This window comes from Anser brachyrhynchus, assembly GCF_964034855.1.
Source record: "Anser brachyrhynchus genome assembly, chromosome: 21".
Taxonomy (NCBI): Eukaryota; Metazoa; Chordata; class Aves; order Anseriformes; family Anatidae; genus Anser; species Anser brachyrhynchus.
In genome coordinates, this window is record NC_137714.1 from 4,906,604 (window position 1) to 4,928,166 (window position 21,563).

Sequence of the window (21,563 nt, forward strand, 5' to 3'; positions counted from 1 at the left end):
TACACATTATTCAGAGATTTCAACTAAAAAGGACAGTAATTTACGCATGAAAACAGAGCTGCTCTTGGCAAAAGCAACTAACGAAATTTACATTTATAAATATGCTAACTACGGTTCGGTCTATATTAGCTAGCTTCTGAAATTACAACTACACAAGAATACGACTGTCATAGGAAGTGCCGAAGATCATACATGACCTAATGCTGTTACTACTCATTAATACAGTTGCCTTGTCCGTCCCTCTCACATACTCCCACCCTGACGCTGCATGGGAAAAGGTATGTCATAAAACAAAGAAAAACAACACAAAACACCATCTACACATGCCTACATATAAAAACAAGTTTCATTCTGGCCATATCTTACAGCTGACAAAATATGAATTGTATAAAATAATCAGAAATTGTTAGCTTATCAAATGAACTGCTAAATTTCTATATATATCAATAGGTTATCTTGAATCATAACTAAGCCAGTAAAAGTTTTCTGAAAAAAATTCAACAGCATGACAGTATCAGCATAGTAGTCTCCCAACAGAAGAAATAACTAGCAAGATCATAGCAATTGACTACAAGAACTATGACCAAGCTGTCCCATGTTTCTTCCTGGGAATTCCATTTCCTGGTACGACTGCTGACTGCACATGCACTTTCCTCCTACCCTTGAAATCAAAGACTGCAAGTAGGTGGCTCACAGCAAAAATACAAAAAGCTAAAGATAAGGGGAGGAAATATGCCACTCAACTGAAACCACCTCTAACAATAACAGCTTGGATTCCTACCTTCTTTTGGGTTCTGCTTAAACTGGGCAGAGAGGGAATTCAGGAATATAACATCTCTGTCTCGGTCCTTCCAAGAGACTCTGAAGATCTTACAGACCAGCTGTAAAGCTTGCTCCTCAGATACTTCAGACCCAGACAGAGGTTCCTTGGTTAGAGGGGAGAAAAGAAGTTAACTTATTTACATTAATTACAACCGTACTGGTCAAGTCACAATTTTATCAGATGTAGGTCTTTTTTAAATAGCTTCAGACTAACTCTCAATGGAAGATTTGGCGTATTTATGAAGGAATGCAGATATCTGTCAGTTTAGAGAAAAAAGGAAAGATGAAGCAGAACAGATGTAGCAGAAACACACTAAACCAGCAGGAAGCAAATTTCCCAAGCACATTAGAAAACGGTATAATAAGAAGGCTGATAACCAGACAAGAAAACGTTTTGCTCATAAGTGAGGACCACACTGCCTATTCACTTACTCATTTGGAGACACCACAAAGTTAAGAGGAATTGAGCCAAGTGTGCAAACCTTCACTTGACTCTCCAATGAGCCCCCCCTTTCAAGACTGTCCTTGATTCCAAGCTATTTATTTCACAGCAGCACAATGCAAGCTGTCCAGCTGCCCTGTTTGCAGCTAGGAATTGACTGGAAAGGATTCTGCAGCAGGGTTATTGCTAGATGGCTTTAAGCCAGGCTTTTACCAACTGAGCTTATTACTGACAGTGCAGGAATAAACAAAGGCATCTAATGAGCACTGCAAGAATTGTAGAAAATTCTCTCCACCAAGCTCATGTCCCATTTCTTTGTGGTTTTATTTCACAAGGGCCTTAAAACCCAATGACAAAGAGGACTATCTCAAAAGTGAATTAAGGCTTTGTACATGCTTTCTTCCTTTTTCTATTTTAAATGATTTTACCTCCTGTGTAATCCTTGATAGCTAAATATTCTTATTTACTTTCATATAATATCATTAAGAACAAAATCTTATTACATAGCATTATTTCAGCTTACATAATATTTGAAGTGGCACTTAGTCGACTTCTAAAAGCTACACATAATCTGCAACATATTCTTCAAAAGTATCTTAAAAAGTGTTTCTTCTTAATATTGCATATTAAAAAAAGTAGACCTGGACAATAATAGGTCACTTTGTAGGATACACAACAAAGTATTTTTCTTCAGAGCTTTCAGAAATCATTCATAATCCTATTTCTGAGAAAATCCAAACACAGCTTACAGGTTTGGAGGTTGTTTCTTTTTTTCTTCAGGCAAATTTCAATGAGGAACAGTGAAGAAGTTTTTCACAGGTGACATCTGAAAGCTAGTTCCATCCTCTCAAAGAAAGTGTTCAAAACAGGGAGACAGCTGAACTCTCTGCGAGCTAATGTTCTGCATCAGTCCTCCGTCCTAAACCCCTTGCTCCTGTTTCAATTCCACTATTTGGGACACTTACCTGCACGCGGTTCTATTAAGAAAGTTTCTCCAAAAAACAATGTTGTCCATTTTGAGAAAGAAGAAAACACCTGGCAAACATCATTAATATTACAGATGGCAAAGCTGTAGCCACGTAAGGTTATACCAGTAAGAGAAAACTAAGCAGTAGAAAAAAAGGCAGAATTTATCAAGTCTGAGGTGAAGTCTTCATAAAATAAACAAAGTTTTACATAAGAGAAGCACATGCTACATTGAAAAAAAATGAAAAACCAACACTGCTAACTGCAAATTGCATGATTTGAACAGGTAGGCCATGAAATCCTGAAGCTTGATGTTGCAATAACCTACATATGTAGTATGGAAGAGAACAGCCAACATAATGGGCTAACCTTATCTGTCAGACTCCTCTTCTCTCTGCGATCATTCTCATCAACCTCCATGTTTTCAATTCCTGAATCCACATCTACCTGGGACATGCTGTAAGTGGAAATAAGAGGAAAAAGTCCATTAACTTGCAGAAAGCCACAGACAGTCCTCTGTATGATGCTGACCAAAGGAACATCACCTTAAGCAGCCAAGAAAGAGCCAACGCAACAGCAGTAGACACGTGCACAAACAGCAATTAAAAGTCACTAGTTGATGAATGCTTCTCATGTTACATTTATTTTGAATTCAAGAAACACAATATTAAATTTCTTCAGCAGGCAATACAAACCACATCGCTATCACACTCCATAATCTTTTCTTTTTTAAATAGAATAGTTGAATCATCCCCAACAGACATGCTCATCATTTAATGCCTGAGATGATGCTTTGTCTTTTATCATTTTAGGTAAGGAATTACCGTCAAAGACAGACTAGAAAAAGCATTACAATGGTCTAAACAGTGTGTCATGTTTAAGCATTTAAACCTACTGTATTAACATGGCTGGAAGTGAGAAATAGCAGAATATTTTCCTGTGTAAGTGGTTTTGATGATTAGCACAGTGCGACATTTTCTGGCTTATACAAACTGCTTTCTTTATTATTATTTTTACCTTTTCTCACAGGAGACACTATCAATATCCATGCTCTGAGACCGAGAGAGAGATTGAGATTGTGTTTCAAGGCTGTTAGATGGAGAACTGCTGAGTGAACTCACTCCTTCGCTGCTCTGGCTTCGGTGGGCTACTCCTAAAGAAAAGGCACCACCAAGATTACTACTACGGAGATGAGAAGGCACTACACAATTACTTGGATGGAAAGGGAGAGGAAATACTGTTCTTCAGTACAACTGTTAAGCATTCTTAGTAATGTATTAGGAAATAAACGCTAATAATAATCACATTTGACTAAAGATAATGACATTTTCTACCTCCCTTTGCAGCAGCAATATAGTAATGCTTACCTGCATTATAACACAGAACAGAATTAAATTTGCATCCATGAGTGCTCAGAGACTCACTCCCGTAACAAAACGTACTGGCAAACTGTCTGGACTTAAAATCTGATATGGTCTAGCTAAGTGAATGATGTCAGGCTTGAGGAATACTTAAACCTGACTTCATCACAGTTAATGAATTAGCATGGACTTATAACAATGTTAAAAAAAAAAACAATAACTTTTCACTCATGTGCATCCTTCTTTTTCCAGCGTCATCAGGTGAGAAGTGAACATCAAATCCATATACTAAAACACAACATACATGGAACACATAAAGGTGGCCACTGAAGAGCAAGTCTGCTTTTAGTCGGATTTTGAAACAGGGGTTAATTTAAAAAAATCCATGCAGATGTTAAAAATGAAGTTAAAAAAATCCAGCTAGTTTAAAAGAACATCATTGAAACAGTTTGCTGAAGAACAACTGGATATTCAGCATGGGAAGTAGGAAAAGTTGCTTCATTGTACCACTCTGAAACTCCTGTTCCACTTCCCTGTGCACAAAAACAGTTTATATTTAACTCCTCCTTATTTAAGTTGGAAATTAGTCAGTATCCAGAAAACACAGAGATCTTCATATAAAAAGTGGAACAAAGCATGAGGTCAAATTAATTTGCACTGGTATTCAGAAAAGAATTGAACCAGCAGATTATCCAAACAGCCACCTTCTGTAGCTGAAGACACCTAAGATCCCCTTGCTAGAATGCGTAAGTAACTTGTGCCCACCACAAAATACTGTGACTTACAATTTTACTCCATTTTGTCCAAAGCTTCTATGTTTTGCTTAGTATCTTTCAGGCTCTAACTGGGTATTATCACTCATTCACAAACAACATTCTGGACTACTTTTGTTTTTCCCCTATGAAAGGAGAAGATCCTTCAAGAAAGTTACATTTTGCTTAAGCACCTATTTACCCATGTTCATGTCTACAAAAGATTTCACCCAGGAAGCAGGAAAATGTCAAGGAAAGCTGTCCATTTAGAACTGGCGTTTTTATTTCCTCCAGCCCCGGGACTGCAGGGATGGCTATTACAGCTCTGACACTGCAAGCCCTTACAGAAGGCTCAGACCCAAACCCCAGCAAAGTCTCTGCCCCAAACCCAAGGATACAGAAACACCCAACGCGGCCTCTGAACTAAGTTGCTCAGGTCAGTCAGGTTAAATCTATATAAAGGCAACTTTCAAAAGCAGAACTTCAATGATGCAGTTTCCCCACAGGTAGCACCTAGCAGAAACACTATCCATGGCAGGGGAAGGCTGGCTTCAGGAGGGTATTCCAGCACGTCTCTGATTCAAGATATCCCAGCGACAGCCTGGTTCTCTTTCAGTACATCAGTTATAAAGACGCAGTCTTGCTTGAGTCACTCCAAGGCACAATCCTTCCACCTCCTCCTTCTTCCCAACTCGGTGGAGAAGGGGACTAGAGCAAACATGGCTTATCACGGTGAAGAGCACACTGTCCTACGTTCTCTTGGGGTCTTTCTCCCACCCTCTTTCTGCCAGGTAAATGTACTTTAGCCACTGTACTGCAGCAGTCACTAACCAGCCTCTTTAAGCACAACAGCATGCAGGGACTTGAAAAAGTTCCGAAGACCACACACCCAGTATGCGTGGCTATCCATGATACACTATTTTTAGGCTCTCCAAAATATTTTTGAAGTGCATACTAAAATAAATGATCACACTTTCCTTGAAACCAATGTATGAGTCTGATCTCATCCTGACATGCAACTCCTTACAAAAACAGATGCTTACAAGGACATTATTCTGACGGGGCTGCTTTCTGTACATCCAAATGAATTTAAATCCTCTGCAGTCATTTCAGTCCACTGCTGCAAAGGAACTCCTGCAAACCACACAGCGTTAGCCGAGTCCTCGTTTATGCTAAACAAATACAGCAGATAATCCGTTGTCAAGACTTTTTCGTGATTTATTCCCCAATTTAACCATATCCCTTATCCTGATGAAAAAAATCACGCCTTATTAAATTGCTGCTATGACTGGCACTCTAGGAAGCAAACACTGGACTGACTAGATACCTTCTGTTGCTGGTGATCAGTCTAGTCCGTGTATTTAGCAACCGTCCAGTGCAGATGGATGAACTCGTTAAAAAAAAGTCTCTAAGGTCTTAACCGTAAGACCACTTTAAACCACAACAAACCTGTCTGCCAATGTATGAACATTTCTACCCTCAGGTAAGTGTTTCCACATGTCCTGTTCTGTTGGCATTCATGTTTATACAGTTGTGCAGTCACATGGATCAGGACTTCATCTGTTTAAAAACTAGCCATTAATTTTTTTGTGGGTTAGTTTCCACCTGGATTAAGTCCACAATCCACCTCACCACAGAGTTGCTACTGACAGCAGAAGGAGAGGCAGAGAGAAACACTCCTTTCACCAAGGGCCAGACCTAAGAGGGATTAAAATAGTCATGTAACCACAGGCTGAGTGAACGCAGCAAGTGAACTCTGCACTATTCGTAAAATAAATAAGTGAAATAAAAGACACCTTTGCTTCTGGGTTGCTGTGTATAATCATGAGGACAATATGCAGTGTTAAATTCCAACTGCAACGAGCTTTGCTCAGGAAATGCTTTTGGTAGCTTTTCTCTGGCCTGCCCTGGATAAAAGGCAACAAACTAAGCAGAAAGCAGTGCCTTCCAGATATCTCACAGCAGCACTGTAAATAATTCACTTACAAGCTACCAGAAGACTAGACATCTCAATTTATTGTTCTTGCCAAAGCAAAAAACATAACATTTCAGGAAGCAAATATATTAGGATTTCTGCATGCTCACCAAGGATCATCAGAAAATTATTTCTATCAAATTATTAGAAACCATATTGAAAACCTGCTTAAAACAATCTTGACATATTTCTTGTGAGATTGGTGTGTTTTGTGTTAAGAGGGTCACAAAACCAAACAAGTTTGCAGATGAGAACACCTTATTGCAGAAACATGCCAATTTGTTTTGATTTCCAGGATATACAATTGTAAATCCAAATATGTTAGGTCAAAAGTGGCATTATATATGAGAATACAGTCTTGACCTCTCTACAGAGACTCTCCCAACTTTCCGTGCTTTCTACATTGTCTGACTTTAATAGATCAAGAACTATTCATATGTTCTAATAGCCATTTATAAATATGCTACTTGTACCCACTGCAGTAAAAACTGGAACTGTCAGAACCTATAGTTTTTCAAAAACATTGAAAAGTAACACAAACGAGAAAGTAAATAATTTATTCTTACATTGATAATGCAAAGTCACAGCCTACTACGTTTTATTACGCCAAACACTAGTAATTAAAAATCAGAAATGAACTTGGGACTCATTGTTAAAACGTATGTAGGAGCCAAACATTAAAAACTGTGTCGCAAGACTGGAACGCTTTTTTCATTTCTCGTTGGTAGACTGGCATTCTTTCTGTAATATTCCTCAGCTTAAAACTGTATTACAAACTTCAGCAATGTTCAGTAAGATTTTCAATACCATCGTTAGTTTACTGATACCTGGAAAAGAATTGTATCTAACCATTTATTTTTTGGAAAATGAAAACCGAAGTACCTTCAGTCACTATTTTAGAACGTTTCTTTCTGAAAATTATTTTTAGTAACAGCAGAAAGAATGCCAACAACAGCATTCATGCTTTCAACATAAGGAGTCGCATAAAAACCTTCAGCAGACGTGTAGTAACAACCGCTGTCACTCAGACATCAACCTACCTGATGCACCAATTGGAGAGGTAGCTGGGGTCATGCTATGGACATTTAGGCCTAGACTATGGGATGGCCCCGGGGCTGGTGCTACTGCAGGTGGTCCAGGCGGGGTCTCTCTCTGCGGTGACGTAAGGGGTGTAGTCGGCTGGGAAGATGGTCCGCCTGCCAACCGAGCAAGGCGCCTTCGACGGATCTGCACAAAGGAAATCAAACAACACAAATGCACAAATTCATTTGCATGTGCATACACACGTACACCCCACTATCTCCCCCTCTGCGCCTCCCACACGATACGGGTATTTATTCCTGCAACACTGCAAACAGGGCGGCTTTACCTGATAACCTGCCACCTGTAGCTGAGTCTTATTGCCATTCTTTGCTCTGTGTGACAATATTAAAGTACCTCTGATGTTTATTTTGAACGTATGTATTTGCTGCCTTGGAAAACCATCTGCACTGAGAATTTGTCCTTCAAACAGTTGTGTAAGACAAGTTTAACATTTACTATTCGGCTATTTCAAAACCCCTAACACACCTCCTGCTTTATTTTGGCATTTGATTAAACAAACGGCATTAATCTGATAAAAAGAATAATATGAATGTGACCTTTGCCTTAATTTCACACCACGTAATACTAATAAAAACTTCTGCTTAAGAAGATCTAACAAAATGTTATTAAAAAAACATTATCCAATACCATGTGAAACATCTGCAACGCTAAAAATCTACAAGGCAACTGCTGGACAGAAGCATCTCAAGTAGTAACTGAAGACAGCAAATAACATCCTCTCATCATCTGGAGAGGTTGAACTGAACAGAATTAAAAAAAACAGTTTTTGCATGTTACTAATAGGGCGTAGAAGCATCTGCATTAAAAATCTAACTTCAGTATACTATTGTGAACCTATTTATTAAAATTAATCTGTGACTGCATAGCACTAATATGATGCATGAGAAACAAATGGACAGAACAACTTATAGAACTTGTAACTTAGAACCATGAAGCTTGAAGCATAAATGAAAAAAAATTATACAGGCTGCCTCAGAGGATCCAATACAAAAGCTTCAGCTAGAGATAAATAAAACCATCATATTTGAGGGTGCCCACACCCTGCAAAACTAAGCCATTCATTTTATTCCCTATTTGTGTTACGATGCCTGAGCGCTGAATGCAATATATCAGTTTTCATCTCTGCTCATAATCCCGAAGAACTGGCAAGCAAGTGAAAGAGTGAACAAAAGATTTGTGTCAAGTCAATGTCTATGCCACATCACTGCAGTCATTTAATGGTCTGTGAAATCTACCCCAAGAGGAAGAAGAACAGATCAAATTAAATCAGACTTCAAAAACTGTGGGAAAACAGTGTCTGGAACAACATCTCTACCATGAGTGCTGTCACCACATGAGTATGGAGGGCAGCTACAAAATAAATCCTTTTTTGTTGTTGTTGCTCTTTATACATTTTAATCATAGCGTTTTTCTATTTAACTCCTCCTCCTCGTTGAGCAAAACAGGAGAGCTTATTATTGCATAAACAGTTTAGTTTTGCCACAAGTAGAAGCTGTACATACTAGTGTCTCTCAAAAAGAAATGTAAAAAGTTATCTCAATTTCTCTCCACAATTGTTATCTGGAAGAAAAAAAATACCAAAGAATTCTCACTCCTCAGAGGCATACCTGAGAACATGTCAGCCACACATCCCCATATCTATTTTCCCTATTGCTGGGTCCAAATGAGTTGTTCCTAGCTAACAAAGCTGTGCTAAAATATAAAAAGTTAAACAACCTGAATTGAAATCCAATTAGGGGGCTGAATTAAAGTTTTAAAAGCTGTTTCTTCATCATTCACCTAATCCATAGCGGTGTTTTTCAGACAGAGGAAGAGCAAGCAGGAATAGAGGGGGGGAAAATAGTACGATGCACAAACGCCCCCCATATATGCACACAACCCTCCCCCCCCATATACGCAGAAGTGGCTGAAGGAGAAAAATGGAGTAATTATGCAGAGATCAAGAAAAATAAATGTGATGTGAAACTCTTCCCCAAGTGTTGATATTCTTTCTTGCTAGCCATTTCCCTTCTAACATCAGAATTAGAACTGTAGGAGGAGAAAGGGGAACAGGCAAATATATTCAAATATTAATATTCATAAACTTATTTATCATTTATTCTCAAATACAGCCAAACCTTGATTACTCAAACAAGCTCATCTCCCTCACAAGGTATAATTTGCACAAATCCTCTTCATCATCTCCCAGCTTCAAGCAAATAATTGAGGTTCTCTGTGCCACTCAACATTTCTTCATCTACAGAGCTGGAGTAGATCAACACCAAAGTTACGTCAATAGCAGCTGCAATCAATGCTTTTGAAACAGGACACTGAGCCGGACCTTTTGCTGTTTGTTTGTCGCTCCGAGTCTATCAAGCAGGCACCTATCTTCCTTACGGACCTACACTGCAGATTGCAAACTGCCCTGAAGAAACTCTGAAAAAGGGCTGAGGTAACAGAGGAACCTGCATAGACACTGAGATGCTTTTAGATAAGATACTGCAATTAAAGCAATACAAGATTTTCCCTACCCGTTTAAGGATGACAGACAAATTATACTTACCCTTCCTACTGCTGAACAAATTAACATAAAAATATAAATACATTCTGAATATTTTTACACTGAAAGAGACAGATTTCATGAAGGAGGTTACATCTAACGATGGTTAAAAAAACAGATTCGGTTCCTAGATACCCAGAGTTACCATATTCCTCCAGGTTTACATAATATTTTCAAGGAAATCTGAAATTTGATTTGCAGATTAGAGACTTAAGTAAGAGAGGAAAAAAAGGGGGACTGAGAAACAAAGATATGATGCTCAAACGGGAAATCCGCAGGCTGAAAGAGAGGTCTGAGAAGACAACGTAAAACCGGTGCACACCTTCTACCCAATTAAGTCACTTGGGCCTGGAGACCAAGCAGCATCGAGATGGGGAAAGGAAGAGAGAATTTCTGCTCGGGGCACAACGTGGGGACTTGGAAGACGCAGCGTGTTTGTATGGTACTAGGCCCAAGCGAGGCCCCGACCTCCTGCCTCCTCACAACACAAAGACCATACGCTAGAATTGCGGGTTCAAAGTCAGTGACCTGGTTTCCTTTCGGGTTACATCACTATCCACATCACCACGAAGTAACACGTGTGTTTTTTTTATATTAAATATTTTGTTAGGGACATTTCGGGTACCTCGGTAATACCCAACCCTTGAGTTCAACAATAACTACTTGCAATAGCGACCTATAACAGGCTGTTACACGTCGTTAGGTTACCTAATAATGACAAGTTATTTGGGACCAATTACTACATGGGCATTCTTTGTTCCATAGCCTACCTTCCCTACAGAGAACAACTCCGTAATATACGCTTTAAAGGGTTAATGAAAAAATCTAATTGGTTGAATGGAAATGGGACATTGTTTTTTTAATTAGTACTGTTGTTGCTGGACACATCTGGACTGTGTCTCAGGATAGTATCTTTCAGAAATGCATTTTGGATCTTACTGGACTTATAAACAACTCTTAGCTGGGCACACTACAACAAAGATGTTAAAACAGTACCCTGCTAAAGACAGTCAAACAATAATTCAATTACACAGCAGACCAGTAAAGACACAAGCAAGAATACTGGTCCCTCTGGTTCACGTACCCTGTTTATATAAAATTTCCTGAGTCAACAACTGTTTCAGTAGCAACTGCTCAGTGAGATTTTAAGGAGAATTTTTATCCTTCCACAAGCACAGAAGAGTTCCGAATTTGTACATTAAGAGCTAATTTGAATGGATACCTTTATTGTCTTGCACCCTTTACAGCCTGTTAAAAGAGTTTAAAGAATGCTTCCCTTTCTGGGGATGCTGGTCATGGTCTACACTCAGAAAGCACAATGCTAAACTACTCAAAAATCATATGTAGATAGTAAAAGATGCTAAGTTCACATCATTCTTTCCCACTTTATGCCATGCTTTTTTCTATGCAGTCCCTATTCTCATTACATTATTTATCACTCATGTTAAATTTCATACACAGAAAAAGAATTTTCTCCCTGTCTAAAGATTTTACTATGGTCTGTAGTGAAAGACAACTTTACTGCTTTAATAAAGTAAACACCAAAAAAATTTCAGTGAGAGAAAAAGCAGTGGGAAGCACCTTCTTGAAGTTATAATACATTCTATAATCCCAAAGCCGTTAATCAATTGAATCTCATCTCTCCTCTTTTAAAGTTAAAATCTGTTAACGTTATACTTAATTATGTTTCAATATAGGGATATAATCAACTTAAGTGTTTTTTCCCCTTCAGCTAATGCCAGATAAGAAGTTTTTCAGATACAAGTCGCACATAAGATAGAAACATTTCTATTTTAGAAGGCTTTTTCTATGCAGTTCAACTCTGATGCAGGATCCACTGCATCAAATAACAGTAAATGGTGATGTGGTATTAAAATTGTCTTGGCTCTGTCTTTTCAATGAGGGGCCCATTAACAATAAAAAGTGACAGCACAACTCTCTTAAAATGCTACAAGATTAAGCTTGTCTCAAGCCATCACCTAAAAGATGAATCAGTTCTGGTCCTAGATGAATTGCACTAGAAGGACATGGGAAAACTCCAAGTCACTTGGGACAAACATTTTGCCAGAATAGGTGGATGACTCCCTACCAGAGAGCTCATTTTCTGCAACCTCAGTTCATAATGCAGCATTCTAAATGATGTCAGAGACTTGCAGAAGCAGTGACACAAACAAGCTTACACAGATTAAACAAGTCCGAAACCATAAAACACCTCATAATCAAGATGCAGTTTACAGGAATGATCAGAAGGATCACAAGTAAACAAAGCACTCATAAAATACAGCTATAAAATGAGAGATCCCTTTTGACGGCAGAAATGACAACACTAGCATCCTACCCGACTCTCCCCACCATCGGAACTGGGCTCCTTTTCTCAGTGCTTCCCTAGCATATAAAGACCTCATCAAATAAACAGCATGAAGCATTTCCTCCCAGTTCCTGCTGCAACGTAGCAGGATTGCTAAATCACGAGGCACAACATAATCAAAACATCTCAACTTGTTGGAATACAAACCTGAGTGATGGCAGTGGTCACCTTGATCTACAATCCAGCCATAACACACGGTACAGCACAAAAATAACTTCTTTTGATCTTCTCTGGAGTACGAGTATAGCAAGAAGCCTAGGCTGTAGCTGGTCTGATAAGCATGCATTACATACAATGCACTTTGATGTAAACCCATATTTTATGGAGGTGAGAGAAGAGTTGAAGATGCATATGAATTGGGCAGCATAGGAGGAAACTCCCTACATCCTGATCAACACCACGGCAGAATTCATTTGAGAATCCACCAACATGTAAGCAAGGCATAAGACCTTAGTCTATACTAAAAAAAAAGGGGTGGGGGCACCCTTTTAAGGGAAGAAACTAGAAATAGTTTCATGTCTGATGCTGATCACAACACCTATGACTTTGAAGTGAAAGAATGAGAGGTTAAATTGAAAAAGAGCAAATCAGAAGGAAGCATCAGAAGATTGGCAAGCCTGTTTCAAGGCGAAACTATATTCAATATAAGACCCCCACACACCTTGCTGTTCAGCAAAGACCCCAAGAAAGCAATATTTTAAGCGTTGACTACATAAAAGATAGCGTATGTGTAATCATTTTTAAAATCACAGGCAGAAGACGCACACAACGCCCGTCGCTCAGCACAAAGACATCCTCCAGAGGAAGGCAAGCGGAAGGCGGGGGACGGGCAGCGGGCAGCAGAGCAGCAGCCCGACCCCATCCACAAGCCGGGGGGGCCCCGGACACGGGGAGGAGGCAGGGGGCAAAGGCACGGGGCTCCCGGCAGCACCCTCCGGGCACCGATCCCACCGGGATCTCCAAGACGGGAGCCGGGAAGAACCAGCGGGGCTGCCCGGGGGGGGGGGGGGGGCGAAACCCACCCTCCCCACAGCCCCCCCCCCGGTCTCAGCCTCACCTCGTCCGCGCTCAGCTCCTCCATCGCCTTCCTCTTAATGGTGACCGCACCGAGGGCGCTTATCCTCCGCCCCGCCGCGGGGCAGCTCCGGGGGAGCGCTCTGCCGCCGCCGCCGCCTCTGCCCCCCGGGCCGCCTCACAAGGGCATCGCCGGAGCGGCCTCGCCTCGCTCCTCGCCTCGCCCGCCCGCAGCCCGCCCCAAAGCAGCCGCCGCCGCTGCCGCAGCCCCCGGTCCGCTCCCCCGCTGCTCGGCTGCTGCCGCCGCCACCGGCCCAGGGGGAGCCGCCGCCGCCGCCGCCCCCCGCCCGCGCCCCTCAGCCCCGGCCCCCGCCCGCGCCGCGGCCGCTGCCCCGCGCAGGGATTATTCATCAAAACAACAGGGCGGCGGCCGCCATCTTGCGGCGGGATCACGTGAGGCCGCCGAGGGCAGCGGGCATGCCGGGCCCCGCGCGGCGCCGGCCAATGGCAGGGCCGGGAGGAGGCGGCGGGGAGCGCGGGGAGAGCGGGAGGGGCGGGGCCAAGCGGCGGCGAGTCGTGGCGGGCAGGGAGGGAGGGGAGGGGCCCGGCGGCGCCATGGCAACGGGGGGGGCGAGGGCGGTGCTGAGGGGTAGCGGCCGGGAGGGGTGGGCTTGAGGTGGGAGTGAGGGGCAGGGGGGAGATGTCCGCCTGCAGGGGCGTCGCCGCTCGCCCACAGGAGGGAGAAGCCCCAGAGGGACGTGGGGAGGTGCCGGCTGTGGTGGCGCCGACCTCCAGCTGTGGGTCCCTTCCTGCCCCGCTCCTTGAAGACCCCGTCATGGGTTAGCCCGCCCCGCGCCTTGAAGGGCTTAGCCCGCTTCTCCGTGACCCGTAATTAAGCTTTTGGTCTAATCGTCACATTCGGTGTGATATCCCAAGGGAAAGCCGAAGCGCTGAGCACTCGATACTGGGCCTTACGCCTAACTCTTGTTTGAACCTGATGTATATTTTTCCCCTTCCTGTGGAAAAACATCTAGACATCTGCATCTAGTCACAGAATCACAGAATCATGCAGGTTGGAAAAGACTTCTAAGATCATCTAGTCCAACCTTTAACCTAGTGCTGAAGTCCACCATTAAACTGCACTGCTAAGCTCTGTATCTACACATGTCTTGAAGACCTCCATGATGACTCAACCACTTCCCTGGGCAGCCTATGCCAGTGCCGCACAATCCTTAAAAATTATATTTGTGTGGAAAATATTAATATTTTCTTTCACTTTCTTTTCTTTCCCTGTCAAAAATCGTACTCCAGCTAGAGAACAAAGCGGCCAGGGGCTGTGCTGACTTGGGGTGAGTCGGATGTTTGCTTCGTGCTCCGTGTTACATCAGTTACAGGACAGGTAGGCGAAAAGAAAAGGGATTTGAAAAGTTGCTCTTTTGGAAGAGGACCAAAAAAAAAAAAAAAAGGGAGTTACATCAGCAGACTTGCCCGTAGGATGAACAGTCACTAGTAATAAGATCTTAGTAGACAGCTCTGTGCCATGCCGTGTAGTTTGACTCAGCTGGTGAAAGAATCCCATAAAGGAAGGACAACAGGATATGAGACGGAAGCAAGCCAGTCAGTGTGAACAAGGAATCAAATTAAGACATATTTCCTTAAGTACCATGAATAATTATAAAGCAATACAATTGAACAGCTCTGGGTTTTTTTATCCATATATGAGGCAGATATCCTTGCTATTGTATTTCAGCACACACCTTTCTTAATTTGATCGGAGCTTTTTATTTTTTTGAATAAAAATGTTTTTTGATGACTTAACCAAGTTGCCCAGAATGGAGAACAAGTTCTCTTGTAAATAATTGGATCATAATATATACTGCTGGTCTTTTTGTTGAACACCTACCTATCCTTACCATTGATTTTAGATTATGTTTTATCTCGTGTTTCTTCATCTTCTTGGGACAATGTTTAATTTTGTTATATTTTATTGTTTGGAGTTGGAGCTGTAATCTAAAACACTTGCTAATTTGTTCTTACACTAAATTAGTCCAGTTTATTCCATATAGTAAGTACACAGAACATTATCCAAGAAAATGACTACGGGACTACACACAAATGTATGTCTTAAAACACAATTTTTAAATATACGCTTCTGAGTGAAAATTAGTAACCTTGATGGTGCTTCTGGTGCTGTCATGGTGACACCATGTCATGGTCATATACCACCTGTATAACTAACTTTTTTCTTTTCATATAATCTTTAAAGAAACTGTTTTACAGTGTGAATTCTGGCTTTTCTTTTGAATGTTTGTTGTCTATTTTGATTGTAAAATCCAGAAGGCAACACATATCCTTCAATTCATCCACCTATAAAGTACTTTTACATGCAGCTGACATATTTTAAACTCATGTAATACACATAGTCAGCAGTTACACTGACTAAAAAACTCAAAGGTTGGTTGCTGAAAAAGTTTCACCATCAAAGCTTTAGAGATAATTGAAGTGGTCTGAAACACCTTTGAATAAAACCCTTCAAGTGCTTACCTGGGGAATTTTGTTCCTGTCCTTCAGTTCTAGAGTTCAAGTGCATGTCTTCTTGGCAAAAACTATCTTAATATCTTTTTTTAAATTTTATTTATTTATTTTATTTTTTGGCCAGTTACAGAATATAGGACTGTTCCCTTTCTTTTTTTCACCTTGAATTTCAGGATGCTTAATTTGTATTTTATAAAAGCATGCAAAATAGTTGGCATAAAAATGAAATTATAAGCAGTTCTCTCACTGTAGTAGCTTGTCTCATCCTCAAGATCTCCAAACATCCTCAAGTGAGTTCTGCATGGCATCACCTGCTTTCAAATTATCAATTTGAAGTAGGAAGGTAGCAACAACAAAGTAATATCACAGCTGATAAGTCTTCTATAGTTTGTTTTTGTTTTTAGCAAAGGCTTCTGAATAGCAGCCTTACTACTGGAGTATTACAGTTCTTGTCATACAGTCTTTGAAGATTGCATTTTTCTGATTTCTACTTGATTTTCTCCCTGTACTAACAGACTTCTTAAGATCATCATGGCCTTTCTGTGTTGCTTCTCAAGTACATCTGATTGGAGCATACAACTTCAAGCTGTGCAGTTTAAGCGTTTTTGCAATATTTAACACTTAAAATACTGCTGTTGGAAACCTCAATTTTAAATAAAAAAGCAATGTGTTGCAGTGGTGCCATCTAGTGGAATAGTGAAGCCTGTGCTGTTGCAGTACACTGCCGGTAGACATGACAGAGCAGATTTGAGGCATTGTTTTGTTTATATTAGAGTAACGTGGTAGCATTAATCTTATTAATCAAATAAGTAAAATCATCACCCAGTTCCATAAGGAAGACACTGTCAGGAATCATAGAATATATGTAATGTTTTACTCCCTGTCCACCAGATTTCCCTGTCCAGAGTACAAGTTGTTTCTTCATATTTTAGAAGCTACTGTACCTTTACAGAGTCTGATGGTATCCCACATAATTACCACAAATCTCACAAAATCTCACGATGTTTTTAAGCCCTTCAAGCTTCAACAGGTTTTGTATGCCTCATTTAGTAGCTGTAGTAATTCTGAACTGACAGTGAGGAAGAAGAAATATCTGTAAGATACCTAAGTGTCAGGGGCAACTTCAGTTTCTAAAAAAAAAAAAAGTTCTAATTAATTTATTGTGCTTAAGCTAGATTTAAGTTAAACTCCTCTGTCTTTTTCCACTAGCAAGCCCATCCCTGCAATACTAGTGTTATCAGAGAGATACATTGCACATGCAACAAGTCGGTCTGACCGCTTAAATGTATTTACAGGAGGCAGAATTAAGCTTCTGCGCAACAGCACACAGGGTCAAAAATGAGAGATATGTTAACCTAATTGAACAACCATGTGCAAGTAAGTCTTGAGTAGCATTGTTTTTACTCTGTATATGTGCTAATAGCATTCAATTGCTTTGCAGACTGGAACCTACGTGATTGCTCAAACCTCTTGTCATTATTGTGGGATGACACTATTTTGTCATAGGCTTGCTCCCCCTCTGGTAAGCTGAACTTAATTATTTTGTGAACAAAGCAGCTATGGCACAACATAAAGTTTACATAACACATTTAAAATGCAAGCAAAGTTAACTTCTCCTGAAATACCAATCTGCAGCTTAAGGAGAAGTATTTTGAATAATGACTTCGTATCTTGTGTTGTCCTTTTTACTTTTTACCATTCCCAGAATTACACAGGTTTAAGTTCTCCTCTTGTTTGATGTTGGCAGGCCTCTTTAGACTGTTTTTTTATTTTTTTTTATTGTTCTGATTTAGACCAGCAGTTAAGTGGAAACCAAGCCCTATCATTTGTCTTTTTCTCCTCCCCTCTGTCAATACGTTCAGACGACAGGTACTTAAGATTGTTTTTGGTGTTTATTAGCAAAAATCAGATATTTAACATGGCTAACAGACAGCATTTCCTGAGCCAGAAACATCATATCATTTAGATTAACAGGTAGAAGGAATCAATTCTTGTCTGTACAGCTATCACTGGACACGAGGATGCATGGCCTCCTGTATATAGCTGTCTTTCCACGTAGTGACCAACACTCATATTCAAGCTCTCTTGAATACTTGTTTACATACTTGATTCTCACAACGAAGCTCCTAAAAAAATAAATAAATAAATAAATAAATAGTAATGAAAGGGATCATCTCCAAAAGTGAACATCGATCATTTGCCATGAGTACTGACCATCACTCACCTGCTATGCTAATAAGTTATGGTTAATATTCTGCATTTAACTATGCAGAAGAATGAAGAATGAAACAGTAAAATTGTTACAGCTAGACTAGCTGAAAGCAGAATGTGTTTCTTATGTACTGTCAATTACATATACTACTGAGCTAGAAGAAAACTTGTGCATGTTATGACCACAATAAAGACTGTATTTTTGTCATAGATACAATTCTGAAATATATATAAAGATCTGAAGTAAAGCAAATACCAAGTGGAGGTCATCTCCTTCAAGCCAGTGAGTCCAGCCCCTGTTCTTCTTCTCACCAATCTGGACACAGACAAGTTTGTCGTTGTCCCAGGTAACTAGGCTCTATTGAAGAAGAAAGAGTGTTCCTATATGTTATCTCAGTTCTGAAATATACCTAGTAGTTAATATGCTTTTTGATAAAAAAAAAAGAGGACTAAATACTATTGTGCAGGAAAGTGAAAATAACTCAGGTTCCTGCCTCTGTGTCACACTAGAAATAGTATTCTTGATAACTTCAGCCGAAGTAGCAAGATTGATCATGGCATCTTAATTCTGTAAGAACTTCTTGATTATTATTATTTTTTAATAGTCAGTCTTACCTTGCATTTCCTGTTGTCCAGGCCTTTATTGTCTTCTTCAAACTCTTCTCCAATTTTGAATTGGAGCATGTAGTCTCTGAATGTGCTGGTGGTATGGATAGATAACATGTCCCCATCCTGTTTGATCACTTTCTGAGGCTTCAGCATTTTTGCTATCTTGCGTGTTGCGAAATCAATACCTTTGACAGGAGAAAAAAGTATAAGTTGTGCTCATCACCAGCCATTCTGACAGCTGGGATTTACCTTTATAGCTTCTAGAAGCATTTCTTAAGAATAGCTTGTTATGCAAGGGTTCGATGGATTTTTTTAGTTGCTTTGTTTTTTTGTGTTGTTGGTTTGGGTCCCCCCATCCCAAACTGTTTTATGTTGTACAGTTCAATGAATGTTCTTCAAAATTTGATTTCCCCACACATACCCCCAAGAACCCCTTCTTTATTTGATACAAGGAATAATTAATACCTATTCTTTCACCCTTTGAAAGAGGAAAGGCATTATTCAAATTAACAAGAATTTTTTGCACACTGTACATTAGAGTCAAATGAAAGACAGTCCTAAAATTGAATTACTCAGGCTCATTTTCAGGACATGCCACTGGCTATTAAGACCTTTTGAGTGCAACTAGAAAACATCACACTTAAAATATTGCCTAGTTATCTGTAACAATCAGTTATCATGAACATCATCCTCATGGTCTTGGTAATACTGGGCTTGAAGTATTGCTTTTAAGGTTTATTCCTATTTTTCTAGTGAATGTTTATTTATTTAGAGGAACAAACTATCTATTTGGCAGACAATAGATACATGCTCCAGTTTTTCATAGGATGGGGTGTTAAATTTCATTTAAAAGTCCTTTATATAGGTGGACAATATTTATTATCATGGAAAAAAGTGAATCTATTCCTTGTAAAGAAATTGGTTTGTATTCAAATTGCAGAATAGACCTTGGGAATAAATCCTCATTATGAAGTACCCTCCTCCCCCTACGACAACACAGCAGGATGAAGAAAGGGAGGAGTTTTCAACATGGTAAAGCTATCAACTAGACGATTAAAGTAGGTCACCCAGCATATATATGGATAGAAAAAAGATTGCATTCTACTTGCACATGCAATTACCTGCAAGCGATACTGCTAGCAGTCAGCTTACACAAGTCTACAAGGCAGAAAGAGGTGCGAGAGGTAGGTGAGGGGAAGGGGATATGCAGGGTTACCTGCTGTCAGTCTGTAATGAGCTTTGCACATGAAAGCTAACAGAGTACCAAGAACTTTTAGTTCTCATTACAGCTCCATTAGTATCTCCATAAAGATCTGAATGAGATAAGAGGTTAACTTCAAGCACATGAGGAAAGGGATAGTTAGAAGGACTGCTCAACAGGTCACAGAATAAGTGAAGTCTTTTGTGAGCTGTTTAAAGGTTCATGATATTAAGCAAAACAGTTGCCTTGAATCGACAAATACACAAGAACTTGTTTGTTATTTAGTAATTAACCCTAAGACATAAGGTCTATAAGTTTGTTCTGGAAAGCAAGAGAAACTTAGTAGACAGGAAGAACTCTTCCTCATCTCTGATAAAAAGTATTCAAGAGTTCTACTTTAACAGCTACCAGGCTGAGAAGTTCCTGGAACCTGCCAGGATGCCTGGGTTACAGGTTAAAATAATTGTTAATACTATGTAATTAATCAGCAAACAAATATCTCTCCATTGCTTTTCAAAAAAGCTTCACCAATATCTAGATTTTAGAAGAACTCGAGCATTTAAATTCAGAAGGAATCTCATGGGGGAAGGAAGAAGGATAGAATGAGGTATTTCACCTACCTAAAGCCACCATATAGCCTTCAAAATTGTCATTGCTGACAAGGTTCCAGGTTCCACTGAAATCTACAGGCATTTCTAGACTGCAGAAAGAAGTTGCAATCAACCCCTGAGCAAAAAGCAAAAATAAAGAAACAGCTTTCCAACCAGGCCTTATATGAGGAAGACTGTGGGTGGAATTACATCAGAGATCCTTTCTGATGGAGGGGAGGGGTACTGTTGCTGAGCCAATAGGTGACAGGATATTTGTGGATTAGCTTCGGCTGGGTTGGAGGGAAAAGTTCACAGTTTCTGAAATCTTTGTATGGAGCAAATGTTATTAACCCAAGAGTCACAGTACAAATGAAAAACTGGTTAAACTTCTGTCTGTCTTGTATACTTTAAAGGGAATCACGGACACAATTTGTCATTAGTCAGATTTCTTGCGTGTATATTGGATATGGGGGTTTATGATCTGAAATCTACATATTTGTTGAAAAGACGATCTACCCACTGCAAATTCATGATGTGTTTTAGCAGGCAGGGGTTGACTGGTAAATTGTTCATGGTACTCTATCTGCAAGTCTTAAAGTAGTACTTTACGATACAGTAATAGAACTAAGTAGAATATCTCATTGGTTTATGTCTGGAGTGAATAACAGGCAGCATTGTTGTCTAGTGGCTGTAACAGGAAAGTGAAAGACCAATCGTTTTTGCATATGTTATTCTCTAATGTGACTCTCAACACAACTCTGCTGTGCCACAGTTTATCCATTTGTGTTCTGTACTTCTGTTAGTTATATCTTAGGTAAATAGACATCCAAGCACATGGGAAACATGAAGAGCGAACACCAAATTCTCTGGTTTGCCTGGTGCTTTTACCAGACAGAAAGTTTATGTAACAGCTAAGCATGAGACACCAATCTAGAGGCCTGAGCTCTGTTCACAGTTCTACAGCTCTGTATTTATCAGTTTTTCTAAAGGAAAGAAGTCATTTTCTAGAGGAAAGAAATCTAAAGGAAAGAAGCACCTTTCCTTGCAATTCCCACTTAACTCCTAAAAACTGCT

General features: G+C 40.1%; 2 protein-coding genes and 1 long non-coding RNA gene across 5 annotated transcripts in view; 1 reads left to right on the top strand and 2 right to left on the bottom strand.

The window, feature by feature from the left end:
• Positions 1-13,673, bottom strand: part of UBE4B (ubiquitination factor E4B) — a 40,144-nt gene extending 26,471 nt beyond the window's left edge. The window contains exons 1-5 of one of the 3 annotated variants that reach the window (XM_080563643.1): positions 13,387-13,673; positions 7,359-7,545; positions 3,248-3,383; positions 2,600-2,687; positions 782-926 (exon numbers count right to left, since the gene is read on the bottom strand). In XM_080563643.1, the coding sequence (XP_080419769.1) occupies positions 782-926; positions 2,600-2,687; positions 3,248-3,383; positions 7,359-7,545; positions 13,387-13,410 (580 nt within the window). In that variant the 5' untranslated portion in view covers positions 13,411-13,673. Of the gene's footprint in view, positions 1-781; positions 927-2,599; positions 2,688-3,247; positions 3,384-7,358; positions 7,546-12,476; positions 13,312-13,386 lie in introns of those variants that run through there. The other 2 variants (XM_080563641.1, XM_080563642.1) reach the window with 2 other exon arrangements.
• A 434-nt stretch (positions 13,674-14,107) lies between these two features.
• Positions 14,108-17,615, top strand: LOC308181077. The gene is made up of 3 exons (XR_013941310.1): positions 14,108-14,231; positions 14,655-14,742; positions 17,320-17,615. It is a non-coding gene; the product is annotated as an uncharacterized lncRNA (long non-coding RNA).
• A 136-nt stretch (positions 17,616-17,751) lies between these two features.
• On the bottom strand, positions 17,752-20,678 carry RBP7 (retinol binding protein 7). The gene is made up of 4 exons (XM_080563708.1): positions 20,520-20,678; positions 18,705-18,883; positions 18,346-18,447; positions 17,752-18,004 (listed from the first exon to the last, which is right to left on the bottom strand). Exons 1-4 carry the CDS (start codon positions 20,590-20,592, stop codon positions 17,954-17,956), a joined length of 405 nt encoding a protein of 134 aa, XP_080419834.1. The 5' UTR covers positions 20,593-20,678; the 3' UTR covers positions 17,752-17,953.
• Positions 20,679-21,563: the final 885 nt, after the last annotated feature.

Bases quoted from the DNA above. Each gene is read 5' to 3' on its own strand.
- RBP7 (XM_080563708.1), bottom strand. From the start codon at position 20,592: ATGCCTGTAGATTTCAGTGGAACCTGGAACCTTGTCAGCAATGACAAT. The intron at 18,884-20,519 runs GTAGGTGAAATA...CTCCTGTCAAAG, and splicing joins AGGCTATATGGTGGCTTTAG to GTATTGATTTCGCAACACGC. The intron at 18,005-18,345 runs GTATTTGCTTTA...TTATTTTTTTAG, and splicing joins AAGGAGATGACCTCCACTTG to GAGCTTCGTTGTGAGAATCA.